Source organism: Mobula birostris, chromosome 3 (assembly GCF_030028105.1).
Source record: "Mobula birostris isolate sMobBir1 chromosome 3, sMobBir1.hap1, whole genome shotgun sequence".
Lineage (NCBI taxonomy): Eukaryota > Metazoa > Chordata > Chondrichthyes > Myliobatiformes > Myliobatidae > Mobula > Mobula birostris.
In genome coordinates, this window is record NC_092372.1 from 151,794,564 (window position 1) to 151,815,820 (window position 21,257).

Genomic DNA, 21,257 nt, shown 5'->3' on the forward strand with positions numbered 1-21,257 from the left:
TTAGAGTCTAACTACTACTTGATTAATTGTGTATGTCTGTGTCAAGTTGTGATTGCACTGAGATCTAATGTATCCTTTTGTTTGTTTTGAAAGAATAAAGCACTTTTCAAGTTCAAGTTTATTATTCAACTCTACAGTACATGAACAGTGTTCCTCCGGGCCAAGGTGCAAAACACATTACCAACAGCACACAGAACAAATAACACATAGTTACAATTGTAGAAAAACATACAGTCACAAAAAGAAACATATAGCCCAAGTCTCTGAATGGCATGGCCTGTAGATTGCTGGTAAGTTGTCCTCCGAGCAAACACTGGAGAGCAGCACCGAGTGAATAAAACAGGGCAGCACTGACAGAACAGGCCTGCCCCAGCCCAGTACAGATGCCACTGAGACCTCTACTCTCTCCCACACCACCTCTGGCATCTCCTCCGCTGGACAGCTGCAACAGGTAACTCCACAGCATAAAGATGTGGTCCTTCCCACCACCGAGGCAAGCCAGCTCCTTCATGGTCAGACTCGCCAGTGAACCACTGAACAGGACTTAGTCTTCGACATTACCAATATTCAATAGGGTCTTTCAATCATAATAAAAATGTCCAAGACACCACACACCACCTCAGCACAACAGCAAGCAGGTCCATGTGACAACACAACAACAGTACACAATAAATCTAACTCCATCACTATCAAGCAACCTGCTGATGGCATAGTCCTGCAGTATTTAGTATCCAGCAGTGTTTTATGATCATGAAAAAGATGTAAAGGATGCACAATTACACCTTTGATTGGACCCAGCCTGGAGTACACCATCATCCTTTTAAAAAAGGATATTGGTTGAATTAGCAATCTGAAGGTCATGAGTTCGAGCCCCAGCCAAGGCAGTGCGTTGTGTCCTTGAGCAAGGCACTTAATCACACAGTGCTCTGCGACGACACTGGTGTCAAGCTGTATGGGTCCTAATGACCTTCCCTTGGACAACATCGGTGTCGTGGAGAGGGGAGACTTGCAGCATGGGCAACTGCCTGTCTTCCATACAACCTTGCACAAGCCTGTGCCCTGGAGAGTGAAGACTTTCCAGGCGCAGATCCATGGTCTCGCAAGACTAACGGATGCCTTTATCTTTATTGGTTGAATTGCTCAGTAAATGTAGGAGCAAGTTTTTTTGTCTGCATTTGTTGACAGAAACCTGTCAGATTACAGGGCTGTTTTTTGACCCAACTCAGTGCCAGTAATGAGATTTGTAATGATGTTTCCCTGGTTTATGATAGCGCTGCTGGATAAGCAGCAGAGTGGAAGCAAGGAGGATGGGCAACAATTTCACAATTGCGCTTTATAACATTTACCCCTGAAAAATCTAGAAACTTGCACATCTGACAAGAATATATTCAAGAAGTTCTACTTGTCACTAATGAGGTTCCTAAGGGAGCTGGAGCACCTTCCACACGAAAACATGCAACAAAGACCATCTTGCTCTCCAGCCTGCATAGCAGTATAAGAGACTACTGTGATCAGCTGTTTGGCCTTCTCCTCATTTTAAGCTGCCAAATGAGTTGCATAATACCACACAAGGTATTAGCCTAGAGCACATTTATCCATTTACTGGGACACCTTGTTGTTAGTCTAGGGGACTTGTCAAGCTCTTTATTACACTAAAGTGGTAAAGTGAATAGGATCAAAATCATTACAATGCAGCCAGGATTCACATAGTATTGGTAGATTCTATTGCCCTCTATAGCCTTCTTAATAAAATCTGGGGAATGCATGGATTTATCACACTAACAGTATAGATGCTTAAAAATACCACAATGGTGCTGTCCGCAGGAATCCAACTCTTTGAGCTCTTTACAAAAGATGATCAAATGAAAAGTTTGTGGATGGCAATGCATAATATTTATTGCCATGTATAATGATCCACTAAGGAAAGCAATAGCAGCAGCCAAAGAGGTGCATGGTTTTACACAAGATGTCAGAGAGAAAAATAGAAGCATCCTAAAGATAGATCAAACAGGAAGATTTTGCACCCTTCTCATCTACTGTGGAATTCATGTATAATTGCATAGTATTACAATGAAGCTATTCTATTCTGTCCTCATAACAGACATGTTAATGCTAACAAGATGAAATCCCAATGAATTATGCCAGCAACAATGTTTTCAATCTTCTAATGCAATTGCCATAGAAGCAGAACAGCTTTTTGGAACTCTTGGGTTGAAAGGTTACACAATAAAAACAAATTGGAGAAAAGCATTTGACCTGAAAAAAAACTGCATGCTCAACACCTGCTAAATAAAATCAGACAGGAGAAAGCAGAAATATTCAGTAGTTTAATTATACCATTTTACCTCAGAGGCATTGAAAATAAGAGCAAGGAAAGGCCTTTTGGATCTGCTCTGTTATTCAAAATAACCATAGTTGATCACCCCAGTTCCAATGTTCTTCCAATACCAGCTGATCTCCTAAGAATAACTGTATTTACTTTATTCTTGAATATACTTCGTGATGGCTTCCTTAGCCTTCTGTTGTGGTTCACCAGCACATTGGTAAAGAAACTTATCCTAGTTCAAGAGAAATGTTTGAAATGAGTTTCAGAGTATCATAGCAAATATACTGCCATCCTTGTATGCAGCAGTGATCTGAAAATTGTGAAGGGGGTACTTATCAGCTGACACTGCCTTACAGATCCAAGTACAATACATGACTGGAATTCTGTCTGCTGAAGATGGCAAATTGCAACTAACTTTGTAAATCTTCATCTGCTCATTAAGAGACTCAGGAAATTCTTGAAGAGGGCTGGACGAGGTTCTCATCATCCTGTGAGAAAAGACTTGCAATTAGTTGTGTTTCTAGGTCTGGTGATGTTGAAAGCCCAATGGGACAACAACTTCGGATTTTAAATATTTATATGAAGCAACTTTCACTCCAGGGTTCGGGAAAAACTATTCCAACAGTTCAAGCAACAGTCTTCAGGCACCAACTTCCATCTCAAAATAAGGCCCTATAAAGACTTTTTCATGATCCTTTTAAATACTGTCAGTACAAAGGTTTATCCTGATGTTTTGACTTGCTGATTTTATCTTCCACAAGAACTAACATCTCCCCTACATGTTTTGTGCATAGGCAAAGTGCATGGTTGAAAAAAACTGCACAGCAATGTGCAATGTGGTAATGATCACATTTTATGATTAACTTGTTGCTGCAAATCAATTGTGGCACACCTAAAAGACCTGCTGCATTATAAAATGTAGCAGTAATCCTTGTATTAGAAATGTTATGCTTCTAGCCAATTCCCTCACAACAAAGATGGAGTACCTTTTTACTAACAATCACACAAAAAAACTTGGATAAACCTAAATTGTGTGGTTGGCTGTTAAATAACCCTTGGAAGTGGTTTAGGAAGCCACTCAGTTGTACTTTCAGTACAACATTAGAATAGAGAAGCAATAAACCTAGGATGGACCAAACTAATTCAAATTGGATCAATCTTGCATATTCCAAGTCAACAAAAATATGGAGACTCTCATCTACGTTTGGAGAGCTGTCACACAAACTAGTTAAGAAACACAGGCGATTCTCCAGATGCTGGAAATCCAGAGTAACCATACAAACCTGTGACCATATGGCTTTCCTCTGGATCCTGTGTTTTCTCCCACAATCCAAAGATGCATCGGTTGGTAGGTTAATTGGTCAGTGTAAATTGTCCCATGATTAGGCGATCAGGGATTGCTGGGTGGTGTGGCTGAACAGGTCAGAAGGGCCTATTTTGCTCCGCATCTCAATAAATAAAATACTGGAGAAACTCAGCAGCTCAGGCAGCAACTATGGAAATGAATAAACAGTCACTGTTTCTGGGCAAGACCCTTCATCAGGACCTATTGAGCTCCTCCAGCACTTTATATGTGTTAATCAGGAAACAGCATGGCTATCATATTTACAGAGCAGAGAAACTGGCCCTTTGGCTCACTAAGTGTGTATCAATCACGTACACTAATCCTAATATATAAAACAAGTTCTTTGCAATTCCCCCTATTGCAGTGTCAGTGGCCTGGGTTCAGCTCCACTGCTGTCTAGAAGGGGTTTGTACATCCTCCCCGTCACCGCGTGGGCGTTCTCCGGCTGCTCCGCAGTCTTCCCACATTCCAAAGATATACCATTAGTACGTTAATTAGTCACATGGGAGTAATTGGGCAACACAGGCTCAGTGAGCCAAAAGGTCCTGTTACTGTGCTGTCTCTCTCAAAAAAAATTAAAAACTTAACCCGATCAGAATCAGATTTAATATCACTGACATAAGTCATGAAATTTGTTAACCTTACAGTAGCAGTACATTGAAATACATGATAAATAAATAGACAAAAAAACTGAGTTACATTAATTATGTATGTGTCTATTAAATAGTTAAATTAAAGTAGGTAGTACAAAATAAACCAGGAATATAAAAGTGGTAGGTAGTGTTCATGGGTTCAATGTCCATTTAGGAATCGGATGGCAGAGGGGAGGAAGTTGCTCCTGTATCTCTGAGGGTGTGCCTTCAGGTTTCTGTACCTCCTACCTGATGGTAACTGTGAGAAGGGGGCATGTCCTGCTGATGGGAATCCCTGATCATGGACACCACCATCCTAAGGCACCGCTCCTCGAAGATGTTTTGGGTACTATAGAGACAAGTGCCAAAATGGAGCTGACTAATTTTACAAGTTTCTGCAACTTACTTTCATCTTATGCAGTAGCATCCCCCACCCCCCCCGCACCATACCAGACAGTGATGCAGCCAGTCAGAATACTCTCCACAGTACATTTGCAGAAGTTTTTGTGTATTTTAATTGACAAACCAAATCTCCTCAGACTCCTAATGCAGCCTTTCTCAACTTTTTTTTGCCCTAGAGGAACTCTTGAAATAATTTTCAGGTCTCAGAAAATCCCTGCATAAAAATTATTACATCTACAGCTCACGGTACGTTCACATGATCAGTAAGTTGCAGATATAATAATCCAAAGATAATTATAAATGCTCTTTAGAGCAGAGAATTCATTTGAGCTACCCTTTCTTGAAAAAAAAGGTGTTAAACACAGCTTACCTTTCTTGAAATTAATTTCTTGTCAGGATGCTGAAGCAGGGACCCAATCGCAGGCCAAGTACTGTGTGCACTGTGATATTTACTGAGTAGCAAATCCAGAGGCACAACAAAGTCAGCATCAAAGTTCAGGCAGAGATCAAAAATTTTAGAGAAATCCAAAAACCAGAATCAGGTAGAGTCAATATTCAGACAGACAGAATACAGATATGAATGCTGGAAAAGTTCAGGAAAACTCACTGGCACAATCTGGCAACAAACAGGTGAAAACACAGGACTGAAATACACTGAGCAATAAACAGAGAGGCAAATGATAGGTGGAGCACAATGAGACAGAAGTGGCAGCAAAACTGGTAATAATGAGAAACAGGTGAAAGGCAGAGTATTCAGTAATACAAGGGACAGAATAGAGCAGGAGCAGGGACAGGAGCACATGGGGAATGAAAACAAACAAGAGCACATGGCAATACAAAACCACAGACTGACGGCTAGAGGGAAACACATAAAAAGACAAAGTTCAACTGGGGTACTGACATCTCTTTTCTTCCCTTTCATAAATATTAGAAACTCGGGGTTTCTATCTTTGCTCTTGATGCTTGTTAAACAAGAAAAAGCTTGCTCACACATGTAAGAAGTTGAAAACTGCAGCAGTGTTCATTGCTTTCCTATGAATGGCAGGATACTCTGCTTTCACAGAAATCCAGAATTTGTTCAGGGGCAGGTCAGTAAATCTCCATCTTGAGACCACGATCAGACTGCAGTTCACTATGTTCTTCCTCTTCTCTCAAAGTCAAGTTCTCGGGTTAAGCAGAAGATTCAGAGAAAGAGTCCCTCACCCAGTCATACTATTTCTTCCACTGAAGATTCCTTGAGAAAATCAGTCATTGGCCAAATCAAAGATGAAGATGAATTAGCATATAGAAGGGAGATTGAAAATCTGGCTGAATGGTGCCACAACAATAACATCTTATTCAATCTCAGCAAAACCAAAGACCTGATTATTGACTAGAGGAGGAGGAAACCAGAGGTCCACATCAGGGGATCAGAGGTGGAGCAAGTCAGCAACTTTAAATTCCTTAGTGTTATCATTTCAGAGGATCTGTCCTGGGTCCAGCACTTAAGTGCAATTACGAAGAAAGCGCAGCAGCACCTCTACTTCCTTACGAGTTTGTGAAGATTCAGTTTGTCATCTGAAATTTGTAGGAGGGTTGAAAAAATCGACACGAGTGTAATTACTTCTAACGTAAACTTTATTCCAACCACAAACAAATGGCATCATTGTGTGTGTGGGCGAATTCTGCCTAATGAAATAAAGGAGTCCCTACACACGCGCCCGCCCCCACCCCCTAGCAGAACTCACCCTAGCAGACAAAGTCAAACATGCAGGCGCCTGCAAAACTCGGCGGAACCTATTCCTGCCTTCACGAGTAGATGCGAGGAGGAAGAACAGTCAACGTCAGGAGGTCTGGAGGTGAGAGGCAGGCCCCTCCACGGGGGCTGTGCCACTTCTACTGGAGAGTGAAGGTCCAAGTGGGGAGGCTTGAGACGATCCACAGAAACACTCTCCAGGTTACCTCCAAAGTCCAGCTTAGAAAACTTATCCCTCGCTTCCAACATGCAGAACAGGCCGTCATAAAGCAGCCGCAGGAGATCCCGATGTCCATCGTGACACACAAACATATATTTCACCTCCCGCAGATTCAGCAATAGGTGCCACTGCAACAGGCTGTGCTACGTCATGGGCACCGGAGCGAAAGTTTTGGTGCTGTCCAGAAAAGCCAACCGCTGCTGCTAAGCTGACCACGGGACCGTGGATGTTGGGAGAAACTCTCCCGGCACCTGCAGGGGTTGCCTGAAAACGAGCTCCATAGAAGAGGTCTGCAGGTCCACCTTAGGGTCCATCCTCAGGCCCAACATTATCCACAGCAAAACTGTGTCCCTCAGTCAGAAGGGATATCCAACAGGGCGCAGAACTGAGCAATCCACAAGCCAACGAACACTCGCGCCACCTCTGCATCTGAAATGGACAACAGTGGCACTGCCTCTGGCCAACGTGTGGTCCTATCAACGATGGTAAGAAGGACTAGTGGGACGGGGGCAACAGGCCAACCAAATCAACATCCACACAGTCGAAATGCTGCTCAGGGACCCCGAAAGGAGCCTCGGCGTCTCAATGCACCTTCGCGGGTTGACACGCCACACAGTCACTAGCCCAGTCCCTGATGTCCTTATTAAGCCCATGCCACACAAACTTCTCTGTCACCAGTTTGTGCAATGCCCTCCAGCCCTGGTGAGAAAGCTCGTAGACCACATCAAAGAAACATGCACCAATTTCAGCTCTGTGTCTGCTGAACGCAGCGCCTGCACGCTCAGGTCTGAAACCTGGTCTGCCACCTTCTGAGAGTAGTCCACGCCCAAATGGACAGCAGCAGTGAAGGTTCAGGAAAGGCAGTCGGCCACAAGGTTATGCTTCCCCGCGACATGCTGGATGTCCGTGGCGAACTCTGAAATAAAAGAAAGATGGTGCTGCTGTCGAGCAGACCAAGGTTCAGAGACCCTAGTCATGGTGAATGCTCAGGGCTCATGATCTACAAAAGCAGTAAATGGATGACGCTCTAGGAGAAAACGATACTGCAGCACTGCCAAGTACAGGCCAAGAAGCTCACGATCGAACTTGCTGTACTTACGCTCACAGGGGTGAAGCTGACTGCTAAAAACTGCGAGAGGCTGCCAAACGCTGTCAACCAATTGCTCGCGTACAATGCTGACCGCACAATCCAACGTGTCCGCGGTGAGAGCGATCGGCGTGTCTGAGAGGGGGCACGCCAGCAGCGTTGCATTAGAAAAAGCCCACTTACTGTTCGAGAATGCCCTTGGATTTCCTCCATCCAGTCCACAATGTGCTTGGCTGCTTTACCTGTAACAGCCTCGTAGAGGGGGCACGTGAGCTGAACCACTTCGGGGACAAAACGTTGATAAAAGTTCACCATGCCCAAAAACTTCTGCAGGGCCTCCGCGGTGTCTGGCTGAGGGAAGCACTTGATGGCTTCAACTTTAGCTGGCAGGGGAACTGTTCCAGCTGCATTGACATGGTGTCTGAGGAAATCAACCACGGACAGTCCAAACAGGAACTTCGCCGGGTTGGCAATAAGACCATGTTGAGTCAGATGTTCAAAAAGGGTTCTCAAGTGGAAGAGATGTTCATCTCTAGAAGAGCTGGCTAGCAAATAACATCGAGATAAACAAACAGGAATGGCAAATCCCTGAGAACACTGTCCACGAGGCGCTGAAAAGTCTGGGCTGCGTTCTTCAGCCCGAATGGCATCCGGGGGAACACAGACAAACCAAACGTTACAATAATACCGGTTTTAGGAATGTCACTCGGGTGGACAGGGACCTGGTGATAACTGCGAATAAGGCCCATGATTTTCCCTGCCAAGCGGGCAGAGAAATGCTGCATGTGCAGGATCGGGTATCGGTCAGGGGTCGCAGCGCTGTTGAGGCAGCAGTAATACTGGACCACCTGACAATGCCCAGGCACTCCATGACGTCAAACTTAGCCTTGGCAATGGTTAGCTCCTCCGGGTCGAGGCGCCTGGCGCGGGCCTGAACAGGCGGTGAGGATGTGGTGCTCCACTCTGTGTTTAGCGGTGGAGGATGAGAAGGTGAGCTTGGTCAGGTCCGGGAACTCAGCGAGGGGGCGGAGGAAGTTGTCAGAAGTAAAAAGGATGCCAGACAACTTTGAAGTGTCGGTGGTGCTGAGAGTGCCGGAGAGGGAGCAGAAAGTCTCTGCATTGATGAGGCGCTGGTTCAGGACAATAATGAGAAGACTGTTGGTGCACAAGAAGTCAGCCCCCAGCAGGGGTGTAGACACTGCCGCCAACACAAAATTCCAGCGGAACTTCTCGCCACCAAAAGATAACGCCATCTCGCGCTTACCAAAAGTCCAGATGGCGCAGCTGTTCACAGCCTCAAGAGACGGTCCATATTCCCCAGTTCATATGTCCAATTTCAGTACGGGCAGGATGCTCACCTGAGCCCCTTTGTCACAGAGGAAACAGCGCCCAGACACAGAGTCTGTAATGAACAACAAACTGCCTGACCTGCCGACACCCATACCAGCTAATGGGTGCTGGCCGTTCTGTTTCCCATCTCCTTGAACCTGCAGAGTGGGTGGCACTTCTCAGCTCTCGGCCCAAACCTCGCGTGGGAGAAACTCAGGGTAGGAGGCCATTGTTGAACCACCACGATTGTCTCATGTTCAGGTGGTGACAAGGTGCTGAAGTTGTCCAACCGCATGGTCCCACAGGCCCCGTTGCTGACGGAAAACACCTTGTCAGCCTGGCTTGCCACAGACCAGAGGTCATTGAGGGGAGAGCCAGCCAGAGCCGAATCACCTCGCCTGGTAGCTGTTGCAGGAAAAACTCTCTGAAGATGAAACACAGTTGATGTCCACAAAGGAGGGGTAACATGAAGTCCATCAACTGTGATGGCTTGGAGTCACCGATGGCTGGCAGTGAGAGAAGCTGACGGGCATGCTCAGACTCGGAAAGATCGTGAGTCTCTAGAAGCTGTTGCTTAAGAGTCTCATACCTGCTGACTTCCAGGGGGTGCTGTAGGACACCTATCACCTTGGTCACCGTAAAGCTGTCTAATGCAGTGACGACATAGTAATATTGCGTGTCGTCTTGCGAGATTCCCCGCACTGCAAACTGGGCCTCTGGCTGAGCAAACCAAATGGCGGCATGTTCCTGCCGGAACTCAGGGAGCTAGAGAGCAACGGCGTTTGCAGCCATAATTGTAAAACAAGCGAAATCACTCAGGAATCGTCCGAAGGAGCATTGGAGTCACCAATGTAAGAGTGTCAACAAAAATTGACACAAGTGTAATTAGTTCTAATGTACACTTTATTCCCCAGCAAACGCATGACAACGGTGTGTGTGTGTGTGTGTGTGTGTGTGTGTGTTAGGGTTGCCAACTTTCTCACTCCCAAATAAGGGAGAAAAGGTGGCGTGCCGCGGCGGTGTGGGTATGGTGCAGGCCCGGGATGAAGTGACTGAGGGGGCTGGCAGCTAGCAGATGGTAACAGGGACTTTTTTCAAAAGAGGGAGAGAGAGAGAAAAAACAACAACCCTGATTAGGTAAACAAATCCAATATATGAACCATGTGTACATATCTTCAGTGTTGTATATGAAATGTAGCACCAAATTATAACAAAGCATAATACAGAGCATAGTCAGACATGAAATAACACCAAATAACCCTATCTGTATGTGCCTGTAGAGTAGACATATAATCACTGCAAAAGAGAAAAGAGGGGGGACTCACCAAGTCTGCTTTTTCCATGGATATTTCTTGCTGCTCTTGACTGATTCAAGTAGTCCTTTGTCCTTTTGCACAGCCAGACAGAAGTCCTTACATGACAAGTCACAGCTCACAGATATTTGAAGTTCATTTTTGATCAGCTCTATGCTGCATCTGTTTCTTGAGTCTGACCATTTCATGGTCATCAGAGAGAGGATCTTCTCTCCAAAGGCATTTGAGCCTGGCACACTGAGAGCAAATGAGACAATCCTGAACATGTTGATCAAGTTGGCTTTCCTTATGTTCTGGAAAACTGCCACCCACTTCTCACTGGTGGATTTTGTCGTATCCTGTCTGGCTTTCTGTATTTCCTCCCGGCTGGCACAAAACTCTTCATAGTTGGTCCATATTGACTGTCTCTGTCATTTTGAGGGCAGCCACCACCTGCTCCAGGTCAGTGAAGGAGAGCTCCTCACAGAGACCGATCGGTTTCAGTTTCACCTTTACACTTTCTGGTAAGAAATCAAACCACTTGTCAATGTATGTAATGACTGAGTCACAGAACTTCACAAAGTCCTGTTGCTGCTTGGACCTTTGCGCTGGCACTTGTTTGTCAATCAGCTGCTTGGTCTGGTATACAGAAAAGCTGTCCTGTTTCCGCTGAAGCATCTCCATTTTGAACTTTCGGACTTCCTCGTAAACATCTATGATGCAGAGCTTTGTTTCCTCCAGCTTTTTTACGAGTTGGTCAAAAACACACCCCAGGTTGTGGAAAAAGCACAGGTAAATTCCAGTAGCTCCAGTTTTTTCTTCATCCTCAAAAATCCTCTTCAGTGCCACAGGACAGGTCTCAAGGGACCTGAAGTATGATGTAAGAGCTGGCCAGCTTTACAGGAGACGTTCGACAGCTGGATGAAGAGAGATCCATCGTGTGCAAACATGATACAGAATTTCACGCCACTCAATATCAACAAAGGCAAAAAATGAACGCAGTTCCCCTCTTCGGGAAGCAGATATTGAGAAGTGGCTGTAGACCTTCAGAACAATTGTCTCAATATCCACTGACAGCTGATCACAGGCGTGCTTGCAGGCGTTACGAGCTATGTGAGCTGGGCAATTAGTTTTCAGAATGCGATTGTTGGCCCTGCTCAATAACTGGTAAACTGAGTGGTGTCTTCCAAAGTTTACATGGGCATTATCTGCTGCATAGGCTGTGACGTGTCTAATATCCAGTTCATACTTTTCCAGACAGCTCATCAGAGCTTGATGTATGCCATTTGCAGTTTCATCACTGTCTTCATAAAAGTCAAGTAACTTACACTGCACTCCATCAGACACAGAGAAATATCTCACGCACACTGGAAACATTTTTCTATCCCCCTTGTTTGAGGCATCGGTGGCAACTGAGAAATACACGGGCTCACCTTCTTCAGTCGGGGACAGATAATCCATAATATCCCACATAGTCTTTGGTCCTAAAGCATTCATTGTAATCATCTCAGCTTTCGTTCTTCCCAAGTGCATCTTCTTCACAACATTTGAGTCATTAAACAAAGCACTGTTGAGCTTAGCAAGACAGTCGGTGCTGTTGTAGCTTAGTCCATGTTTAACCGTACGGTACACATACGAGGCTTTATTTGCCACGATTTTGTCATTTTCCGCAGGAGATTTCACGAAGAATGCACCAATATTTCTTGCACCTTTAGCTAGTGTGGCCTTCTTGTGCACTTCTGTGGAAGCATGCTGAGTTAGGTCATTCTCACCTCCATGACCAATTGAGAATTCCCGACGGCATAAAGTACAGAAGGCCTTCGTCGACATCGAGTCACTGCTGACAGGCTTAACCCATGTCTTTTTTGCTTCCCATTGCTTGTTATAGCTGCACAGTCTTTTCTTTTTTGGAGGCTTATCCATATTGGCACATGCCAAACCGACCGAACAACACCAGACGTTACTGAAACTTTTTGTTTTGGCAGGAATTGGCAAAATATAGCACACAACTGATGTGCATAAGGGGGCCTGCGATTGGATGACAGGTGAATCACTCGTGAGTGGCGTCAACAGCACATGTAACACGCACACACGCTGTTGTATCAGATCTAGGATCTGTCTGTAAGCATGCCCTCTGGTGATTACAGAGTAGTAGCAGTCAAATATGGGACAAGGGCGGTGCCGTATGGGACAAACCAATTTAGCCCAATATACGGGATGTCCCGGCTAATACAGGACAGTTGGCAACCCTAGTGTGTGTATATCTAAACCACACCCCCAAAACATAATAATGTAGAATGTAACATGGCAAACTTAACCCTTAACAGTCTGGGTGAATTTTGCCCAATGAAATTCAAGCGTCCCTACAAACTTTGACTTCTATAGGTGAGCAGTACATAGTATACTGACTAGTTCCATCACAGCCTGGTATGGAAACACAAACAGAAAATCCTACAAAAAGTAATGGATACAGCCCAGAATGCGATTGTTGGCACTGCTCAATAACTGGTAAACTGAGTGGGGTTTTGCAAAGTTTTGCATTGGCATTATCTGCTGCCAATTGATATAGGCATTATCACTGGTAAAGCCCTCCCCACCAATGAGCACATCTACAAAAAGCAATGTGCATCAAGGAACCCACCACCCAGGCTATGCTCTCTTCCCACTGCTGCCATCAGGAAGGAGGTACAGGAGTCCTAGGACTCACACCACACCAGGTTCAGGAACAGTTCTTACCCCTGAACCATCAGGCTCTTAAACCAGAGGGGATAACCCCCACCCAACCACTCGCCCCAACACTGAACTGTTCACACAAACTGTGGACTCACTTTCAAGGTCTCTTCATCTCATTTTCTCGATATTCATCGCTTAATTATTTATTAGTACCCTGTATTTTTTTGTTTGCACCTTTTTTGTCTTTTGCACATTGGTTGTCTGTCTTGTGTGCGGTTTTTAATTGATTCTATTGTGTTTCTGCATATTTTTGGTAAAAGCCCACACGAAAACAAATCTCGACGTAGAATGATGACGTATATGTACCTTACATCACCGGTTCGACAATAACCACGCGTTCCGGTACAGGCGGCTGCCGGCTTCCGCCGACAGCGCCTCTTGCGGCAGCACCGACGCCAGCTGACCTTCCAAGCGCATGCCTAGTAAGCGGCGAGGGAGGGATAGCAAAAGGGGCGCAGGTTTCCGTCGTTTATTTTTCTCTGTCTCGGCCCCTGTTGGGGTCGGGTTTCATTAGTTGGAACCGAGAGCAGAGCCCTGAGGGTGTTTTGGCGATTCACGGGAGGATGTGAACGGTAGTCCTGAGGAGGATGGCAGAGCCGAGAGCGAGAGAGGCACCAGGTATGATATGAAGGGCCAGGGCCGAGCCGGACCGAGCGGGTCGCGGTGCTTGGTGATGCTGTCTCCGGAAGCAGCTTCACCGGCAGAAACCGTGAAATGCCTCTTTGTATGAGGCCTTTAAGACTATGAAGAGGTTTGATAGGGTGGGTGACGTGGACATATTACAGTATTCACATTTATCAAGCAATAGTGTAAATCTACGGCCCACAAACGTAGAAAATCCAATCAAGAATTCAGTCAAACATTAAATGCCTTATAAAGGAGAAGTAGGGTAAGAATATGACGAAAATAATTACCTAAGTGAGTTGGAATGATTCTGTGAAGCTTAAATATGAATATGAACCCCTTCGGTTGAATGTCATTTTAGAACAGGCAAAAATAAATAGCTTGATTTGGTTTCAGTGTCGCCGAGGATTTTCAGTCATGGCGTGAATGATAGTTGAGTTTTGTTGTTTATATATTTCTTACGCCGTGAATTTGTAGATTCGGGCAGTTTTGGTGAATGAAGCTTAGAATATTTTGACTAGGGATCATAAAGTATTCGGAAGCTATGTAGCATTAGGTTCAGCTGGAAAAAGAATTTGAGCGCAAACAACAGGAATTCTGCAGATGCTGGAAATTCAAGCAACACACATCAAAGTTGCTGGTGAACGCAGCAGGCCAGGCAGCATCTCTAGGAAGAGGTGCAGTCGACGTTTCAGGCCGAGACCCTTCGTCAGGACTAACTGAAGGAAGAGATAGTAAGAGATTTGAGAGGGGGAGGGGGAGATCCAAAATGATAGGAGAAGACAGGAGTGGGAGGGATGGAGCCAACAGCTGGACAGGTGATTGGCAAAAGGGGATACGAGAGGATCATGGGACAGGAGGTCCGGGAAGAAAGATGGGGGGGGGCCCAGAGGATGGGCAAGAGGTATTTAGAGGGAGAAAAGGGAGAGTGAGAGAAAGAATGTGTGCATAAAAATAAGTAACAGATGGGGTACGAGGGGGAGGTGGGGCCTTAGCGGAAGTTAGAGAAGTTGATGTTCATGCCATCAGGTTGGAGGCTACCCAGACGGAATATAAGGTGTTGTTCCTCCAACCTGAGTGTGGCTTCATCTTTACAGTAGAGGAGGCCGTGGATAGACATGTCAGAATGGGATGTGGAATTAAAATGTGTGGCCACTGGGAGATCCTGCTTTCTCTGGCAGAGAGAGCGTAGACGTGTACTGCGTCCGCTGCTCCCGATGTGGCCTTTTATATATTGGCGAGACCCGACGCAGACTGGGAGACCGCTTTGCTGAAACTTATCCGTGTAAGCGGAACAAGTGCTACACATGCCCTTACACTTCCTCCCTTACCACCATTCAGGGCCCCAAACAGTCCTTCCAGCTGAGGCAACACTTCACCTGTGAGTCGACTGGGGTGATATACTGCGTCCGGTGCTCCCGATGTGGCCTTTTATATATTGGCGAGACCCGATGCAGACTGGGAGACCTCTTTGCTGAACATCTACACTCTGTCCGCCAGAGAAAGCAGGATCTCCCAGTAGCCACACATTTTAATTCCACATCCCATTCCCATTCTGACCTGTCTATCCACGGCCTCCTCTACTGTAAAGATGAAGCCACACTCAGGTTGGAGGAACAACACCTTATATTCCGTCTGGGTAGCCTCCAACCTGATGGCATGAACATCGACTTCTCTAACTTCTGCTAAGGCCCCACCTCCCCCTCGTACCCCATCTGTTACTTATTTTTATGCACACATTCTTTCTCTCACTCTCCTTTTTCTCCCTCTGTCCCTCTGAATATACCTCTTGCCCATCTTCTGGGTCCCCCCCCCCGTCTTTTTTCCCGGACCTCCTGTCCCATGATCCTCTCATATCCCCTTTTGCCTATCACCTGTCCAGCTCTTGGCTCCATCCCTCCCCCTCCTGTCTTCTCCTATCATTTTGGATCTCCCCCTCCCCCTCCAACTTTCAAATCCCTTACTCACTCTTCCTTCAGTTAGTCCTGACGAAGGGTCTCGGCCTGAAACGTCGACTGCACCTCTTCCTACAGATGCTGCCTGGCCTGCTGCGTTCACCAGCAACTTTGATGTGTGTTAAAAGAATTTGGGAGCGTGATTGGGATTTGAAGCTGAAATATCGGAGAAACAAAACAGAATAAACCTTCATATTATTGAAATAAGAATGGAATTCTGGAAATAGTTAACAAGTCAGATCGCATCTCTGTGAAGAAGAACAGACAACATTTTGAGTTCGAGACCTTTTGTCAGAAGTGAAAAGGAGATTAAAAGCAAGCCTGTAAAGTTGTGGGATGGATAGGAGAGAGAGGGATGTCTCTGAGATACAAGGTGACTAAGAGGAATAACAGTTATCTGATCAAATGGCAACAATTGGAGATTAAGAATGTAGGAGTTGTGAAATCTAAAGCAGGATGAGTTGGCGAAGTTTGCAGTTTATTTGTGACTTTTGGGAGTCTTAGCCAGATTACATTTAATGTTGCTAGCCTGATCACCAAACTGCAAAACGATTTGCTGCCAAGAAAATTAACTCAGTGATGTTACATGGCATCTCAAAATCGACATAATTTCAAGTATTTCCAAATAGAGGAAAATAGTATTGCATATTTTATCACATTATGTTAGATAAATTCAGGTTTGGGTAGAAAAATAGGGTAACCATTTTCAGTGAAATTGAAAATGTTGTACATTTTGTATAAATGGACTCCTGTTAATTGGGCCATCGGTTAATCAGGGCAGCTGCTTATTTGAGACAACTCTAAGAACAAAAACTAATAGAAAAAAAATACCCAAAGTTTCCTTTGTTTATTTGGGACATGCTGAACAGTTTCTTATTAGTGTCAGTTGTGTGTGCTTGTGTTCATATGCTAGGAGAGGCAAGTCCCCATTTTACTGGCTTATGAGGCCTGCCAGATGCCCTCACCTGGTTTAGCCCACCTGTTGAAGCAGGGTACTAGGGTGTGGCCACTGTCACATGCAGACAGATACTTGGAGCCACAGGTGAGAGCTGAGTACCCGGTGGGCACCAAAGGTGTGTGAGCCGCCCCAGAATGGACACAAGCCCCTTCACTGGAGGTGCACTCCAGTGAAGGGGCACCCCTCCCTGGACACTCCATATGCAACAGCATAGACTGGATGAGTTCCTTGGTCGATAACTAATACACAGTTTTATGGTACTGTAATAGAGTTGGTAGTGTTCTAATTTGTTATGTCTTTAATTTAAATACTTAATTTGTTACTCAGTTAAATGATTTTTTTTGTACCTTTTTAACTATTTCATGAAACTTCAGCTAATTGGGCAGCCACTTAATTAGGCCCATAAGTACTGGTCCCAATTAACTGGAATCCACTGTAGTTTTTCTGCTATAACACATAATACAAATTGAAAATAACACGATTGATGAATTAGTGAACACTATTTGTATTGCACAAACTGAAAATGGTATAACTATTTGATCAGGACTAGAACATTACTTTGGAAATTACCAAGTAGAATAGAAAGTGTTTTTGGGAAGTCTCAATTTTCCCATGATGCAATTGTTTTTATGTTTTCTATAATGAGTTTCTTAGGAGTGCAGCTTTTACAATTCAGAATCGCCCACATTAATGTGACTTTAGACTCTCAATATTGTATAATTAGTTGGCAGTTTTTCTTTAAAGTTATCAGTAAACTAGATGCAACAATTCAAAAGATAGATTATTATTCATTCAAAAAGTTAATTAAGTAAATTTAAATTCCTTAGATGCGATGCTGGGATTTGAATTTGCCAAATTATAGTGTTTTTTATATCTGGTATTAACTATAATATGATGGATATCAATAACTTTCATATAAATATATATTTCAAAAAGAGCAAGAGTGTAAATGTCAACCCTGGAGTAAATACTTCTATCTTGGTACCCCTGTTTTGAAGCAAGTCAGTCATCCTTAATCAGTATTTGTATCCATACTGCCATTGTTTCTTTAATCCCATAATTTCTTATTATGTACTCCTACATTACTGAGGTATTCAGAAAAATGTCATAAACTAACAGCTCAACTTCTATTTTGAAATCACTTCAACTTTTCATTCTTTGTGCTACTAGCCGTGTTATTTCAATTTTATTAAGGAGTTAATTCCTTGGAGAAAGACTTTCCAATAGCCCGCATGAATCCTACAATTTACGATTTATATGAAACTTTATCCAACAGGTGGGTTGGAGCTAAATCCAGATGCTGCAGATTTCATTCCTCGGGAAATTAAAGAAACACTAAAAAACAAGAATTCAGAGGATTTTAGCAGAAACAACACATGCATGCCACCATCAAGACAGCAGCCATTTCGAAGTTATCGTTGTGGGTTGACACACAGAAGGGAATATTGCCAGCAGTCAAGAAACCATTATGAAGAACCAAACCAGAATTCTCAAACTGGCCCTGAGGGGCATAGGACTAACCAACCTAAAGCCGGTATGCACAGCTTTCAAAATCAGCGTCGTCACCGGATAAAAGATGATAAGTCTTGTTCTGGAGAAATGTCATTTACTGATGACTCACAGAGGGATACTGCTGAAAACCTTATGCAACCAACTGAGAAAAAAGTGGTGAAAAATTCTGTAAAGAAAAACACAATGGAAACGGGAGCAAATTCAATGAGAAACAAGATTCATGACATGGAGCAAGAAAATTGGTGTGAGCCAGAAAGTCAAAGGGGTGCTAAACCAAAAAAAATGAATCTGTATTTGCATAAACCCACTCGAGAAAGACTAGTCTTTGAAAAAGACAGTAGAATATTTAGAAAGAAATTCACTGAAATAACTGAAAATGCTTACCCATTGGAGGATGACCAAACAAAAATGTTTAATGAGCCTACAAGAATAGATAAGGACGGTGAAGAATCACAAAGAAAGTTTCTGAGAAGTAAGAACAATTATAGGGGATTCTCGAGGGGCAAAGAGTATGCTGTTGATGAAGTGTACAGAAGTTCAAGTGTAGACAGTGTTAGCATAGGCTCAGGCTACTCAATGACTGCTTCAGATTTGGATGCCAAGGCTGATATAGGTGAGGAAAGAGTGAATCCCAACTTGAGGGAGCGTTTGAGTCACCGAACACAACCGTGGAAAGTGAATGAAGTGGACAGAAGGAAACGACGGCAAGATCTGCAAAAAAGGTCCTTTGATTCTGGAAGGAAAACATTTTGGAAGAAACAAATGGAATTGCACAAGAGTAAAGAGACTCACACAGGTTAGATTATTAAATATCATTGCTTAAAATACTCATACTTAAGAACACTTCCAATGTAACAAAGTTATTGCATTTCTCGGTATTTGAAACCATATTTCATCCTCCCACTTTCCAGTCTATCTTATGTTGAAGGCATACAAAGATAGAAATTGTTATATATTGCAGAAGAATGTATGTTGTCTTGGGTTATGTACTTTTTCTTCTAGTTACAGCAAAATTATGTGGGGAAGTTGGTTAAGTGAACCTTTTTTAAAGAAAAGCTTTGGATGTAGTAAATGCACAGTTTATTAAGTTACTATGGTAGGTTATAAGCACCCTTGGAGTTCCCAATAGATTCTTAAGAGTTGTACAGCATAGAAACAGTTCCTTCGGCTCAATTCATCCCTGCGACGATATCAGGGAACCAGAGTATATAGATTTAATGTAACTGGTGGAAAAGCCAATAGATGATATTTTGGGGGAGGAAGAGCAATTAGTTTGAGAATCTGGAACAGAAACAAATTAAAAAATTCAGGAGAAAGTTAGCATCCTCCATTATATCTGTTTGAGGGGCCCCTGACCTTAAAATTGCTCGTTATTCTCCACCTCACTCCCTCTGTGACCTTCCTGCTTTGGACCTCCAACAATGAGAACAGCGCCTCATCTTTCTTTTGGGCACCTCATGGCCCCTGCAACAGAAAACTGAATTCATTGCTTCCATTCTGTTAACATTTTCTGCTTGCCAGAACTCTGCAGTTCTGAAGTAGGGTCATCCACCTGTACCACAAGTTCAGTTTTTTAAAATTTTTGTACAGATACTACCTTGCCTGTTAATCATTTCCAGCATTCTTTTCTGACAGATTTTCAGCAACAGCTGCTTCTGCAGTTTACTTTCACATTGCACTTTCTCCCTCATTCATCTTCCACTGTTTACATCAGATCTCCAGACTGATCTGTTACAATCAATCACAGTCTCTTGGAAAGGAACCAACACACTTTGAATCACCTGAACAATTTTGGCCTTCTGTTATCACAGACAGTTCCATTTGTTATCTTCATTCTTCATCTTCATGCAGTTATAATGGGTGACTTCAATCTACATGTAGATTGGGTGAACCAAATTGGTAACGGTGCTGAGGAAGAGGATTTCTTGGAATGTATGCGGGATGGTTTTTTGAACCAACATGTCGAGGAACCAACTAGAGAGCAGGCTATTCTAGACTGGGTTTTGAGCAATGAGGGGTTAATTAGCAATCTTGTCGTGAGAGGCCCCTTGGGTAAGAGTGACCATAATATGGTGGAATTCTGCATTAAGGTGGAGAGTGACATAGTTAATTCAGAAACAACGGTTCTGAGCTTAAAGAGGGGTAACTTTGAAGATATGAGACGTGAATTAGCTAAGATAGACTGGCAAATGACACTTAAAGGATTGACGGTGGATATGCAATGGCAAGCATTTAAAGATTGCATGGATGAACTACAACAATTGTTCATCCCAGTTTGGCAAAAGAATAAATCAAGGAAGGTAGTGCACCTGTGGCTGACAAGAGAAATTAGGGATAGTATCAATTCCAAAGAAGAAGCATACAAATTAGCCAGAAAAAGTGGCTCACCTGAGGACTGGGAGAAATTCAGAGTTCAGCAGAGGAGGGCAAAGGGCTTAATTAGGAAGGGGAAAAAAGATTATGAGAGAAAACTGGCAGGGAACATAAAAACTGACTGTAAAAGCTTTTATAGATATGTAAAAAGGAAAAGACTGGTAAAGACAAATGTAGATCCCCTACAGACAGAAACAGGTGAATTGATTATGGGGAGCAAGGACATGGCAGACCAATTGAATAATTACTTTGGTTCTGCCTTCACTAAGGAGGACATAAATAATCTTCCAGAAATAGTAGGGGACAGAGGGTCCAGTGAGATGGAGGAACTGAGCGAAATACATGTTAGTAGGGAAGTGGTGTTAGGTAAATTGAAGGGATTAAAGGCAGATAAATCCCCAGGGCCAGATGGTCTGCATCCCAGAGTGCTTAAGGAAGTAGCCCAAGAAATAGTGGATGCATTAGTGATAATTTTTCAAAACTCGTTAAATTCTGGACTAGTTCCTGAGGATTGGAGGGTGGCTAATGTAACCTCACTTTTTAAAAAAGGAAGGAGAGAGAAACCGGGGAATTATAGACCGGTTAGCCTAACGTCGGTGGTGGGGAAACTGCTGGAGTCAGTTATCAAAGATGTGATAACAGCATATTTGGAAAGCGGTGAAATCATCGGACAAAGTCAGCATGGATTTGTGAAAGGAAAATCATGTCTGACGAATCTCATAGAATTTTTTGAG

At 43.8% G+C, this 21,257-nt stretch overlaps 2 protein-coding genes across 11 annotated transcripts in view; one reads left to right on the forward strand and one right to left on the reverse strand.

Annotated features, from left to right (window-relative positions):
* LOC140195327 (uncharacterized) overlaps positions 1-12,447 on the reverse strand; it is a 63,751-nt gene extending 51,304 nt beyond the window's left edge. For 8 of the 10 annotated variants that reach the window (XM_072253455.1, XM_072253453.1, XM_072253452.1 and 5 more), the window contains exon 1: positions 10,402-12,447. In XM_072253455.1, the coding sequence (XP_072109556.1) occupies positions 11,266-12,291 (1,026 nt within the window). In that variant the 5' untranslated portion in view covers positions 12,292-12,447 and the 3' untranslated portion in view covers positions 10,402-11,265. Of the gene's footprint in view, positions 1-1,356; positions 2,559-4,953; positions 5,158-10,401 lie in introns of those variants that run through there. The other 2 variants (XM_072253458.1, XM_072253456.1) reach the window with 2 other exon arrangements.
* Positions 12,448-13,500: 1,053 nt separating this feature from the next.
* nfx1 (nuclear transcription factor, X-box binding 1) overlaps positions 13,501-21,257 on the forward strand; it is a 97,798-nt gene continuing 90,041 nt past the window's right edge. Inside the window, exons 1-2 of the mRNA XM_072253459.1 lie at positions 13,501-13,719; positions 17,915-18,946. Coding sequence (XP_072109560.1) covers positions 13,689-13,719; positions 17,915-18,946 — 1,063 coding nt within the window. The 5' untranslated portion in view covers positions 13,501-13,688. The remainder of the gene's footprint in view (positions 13,720-17,914; positions 18,947-21,257) is intronic.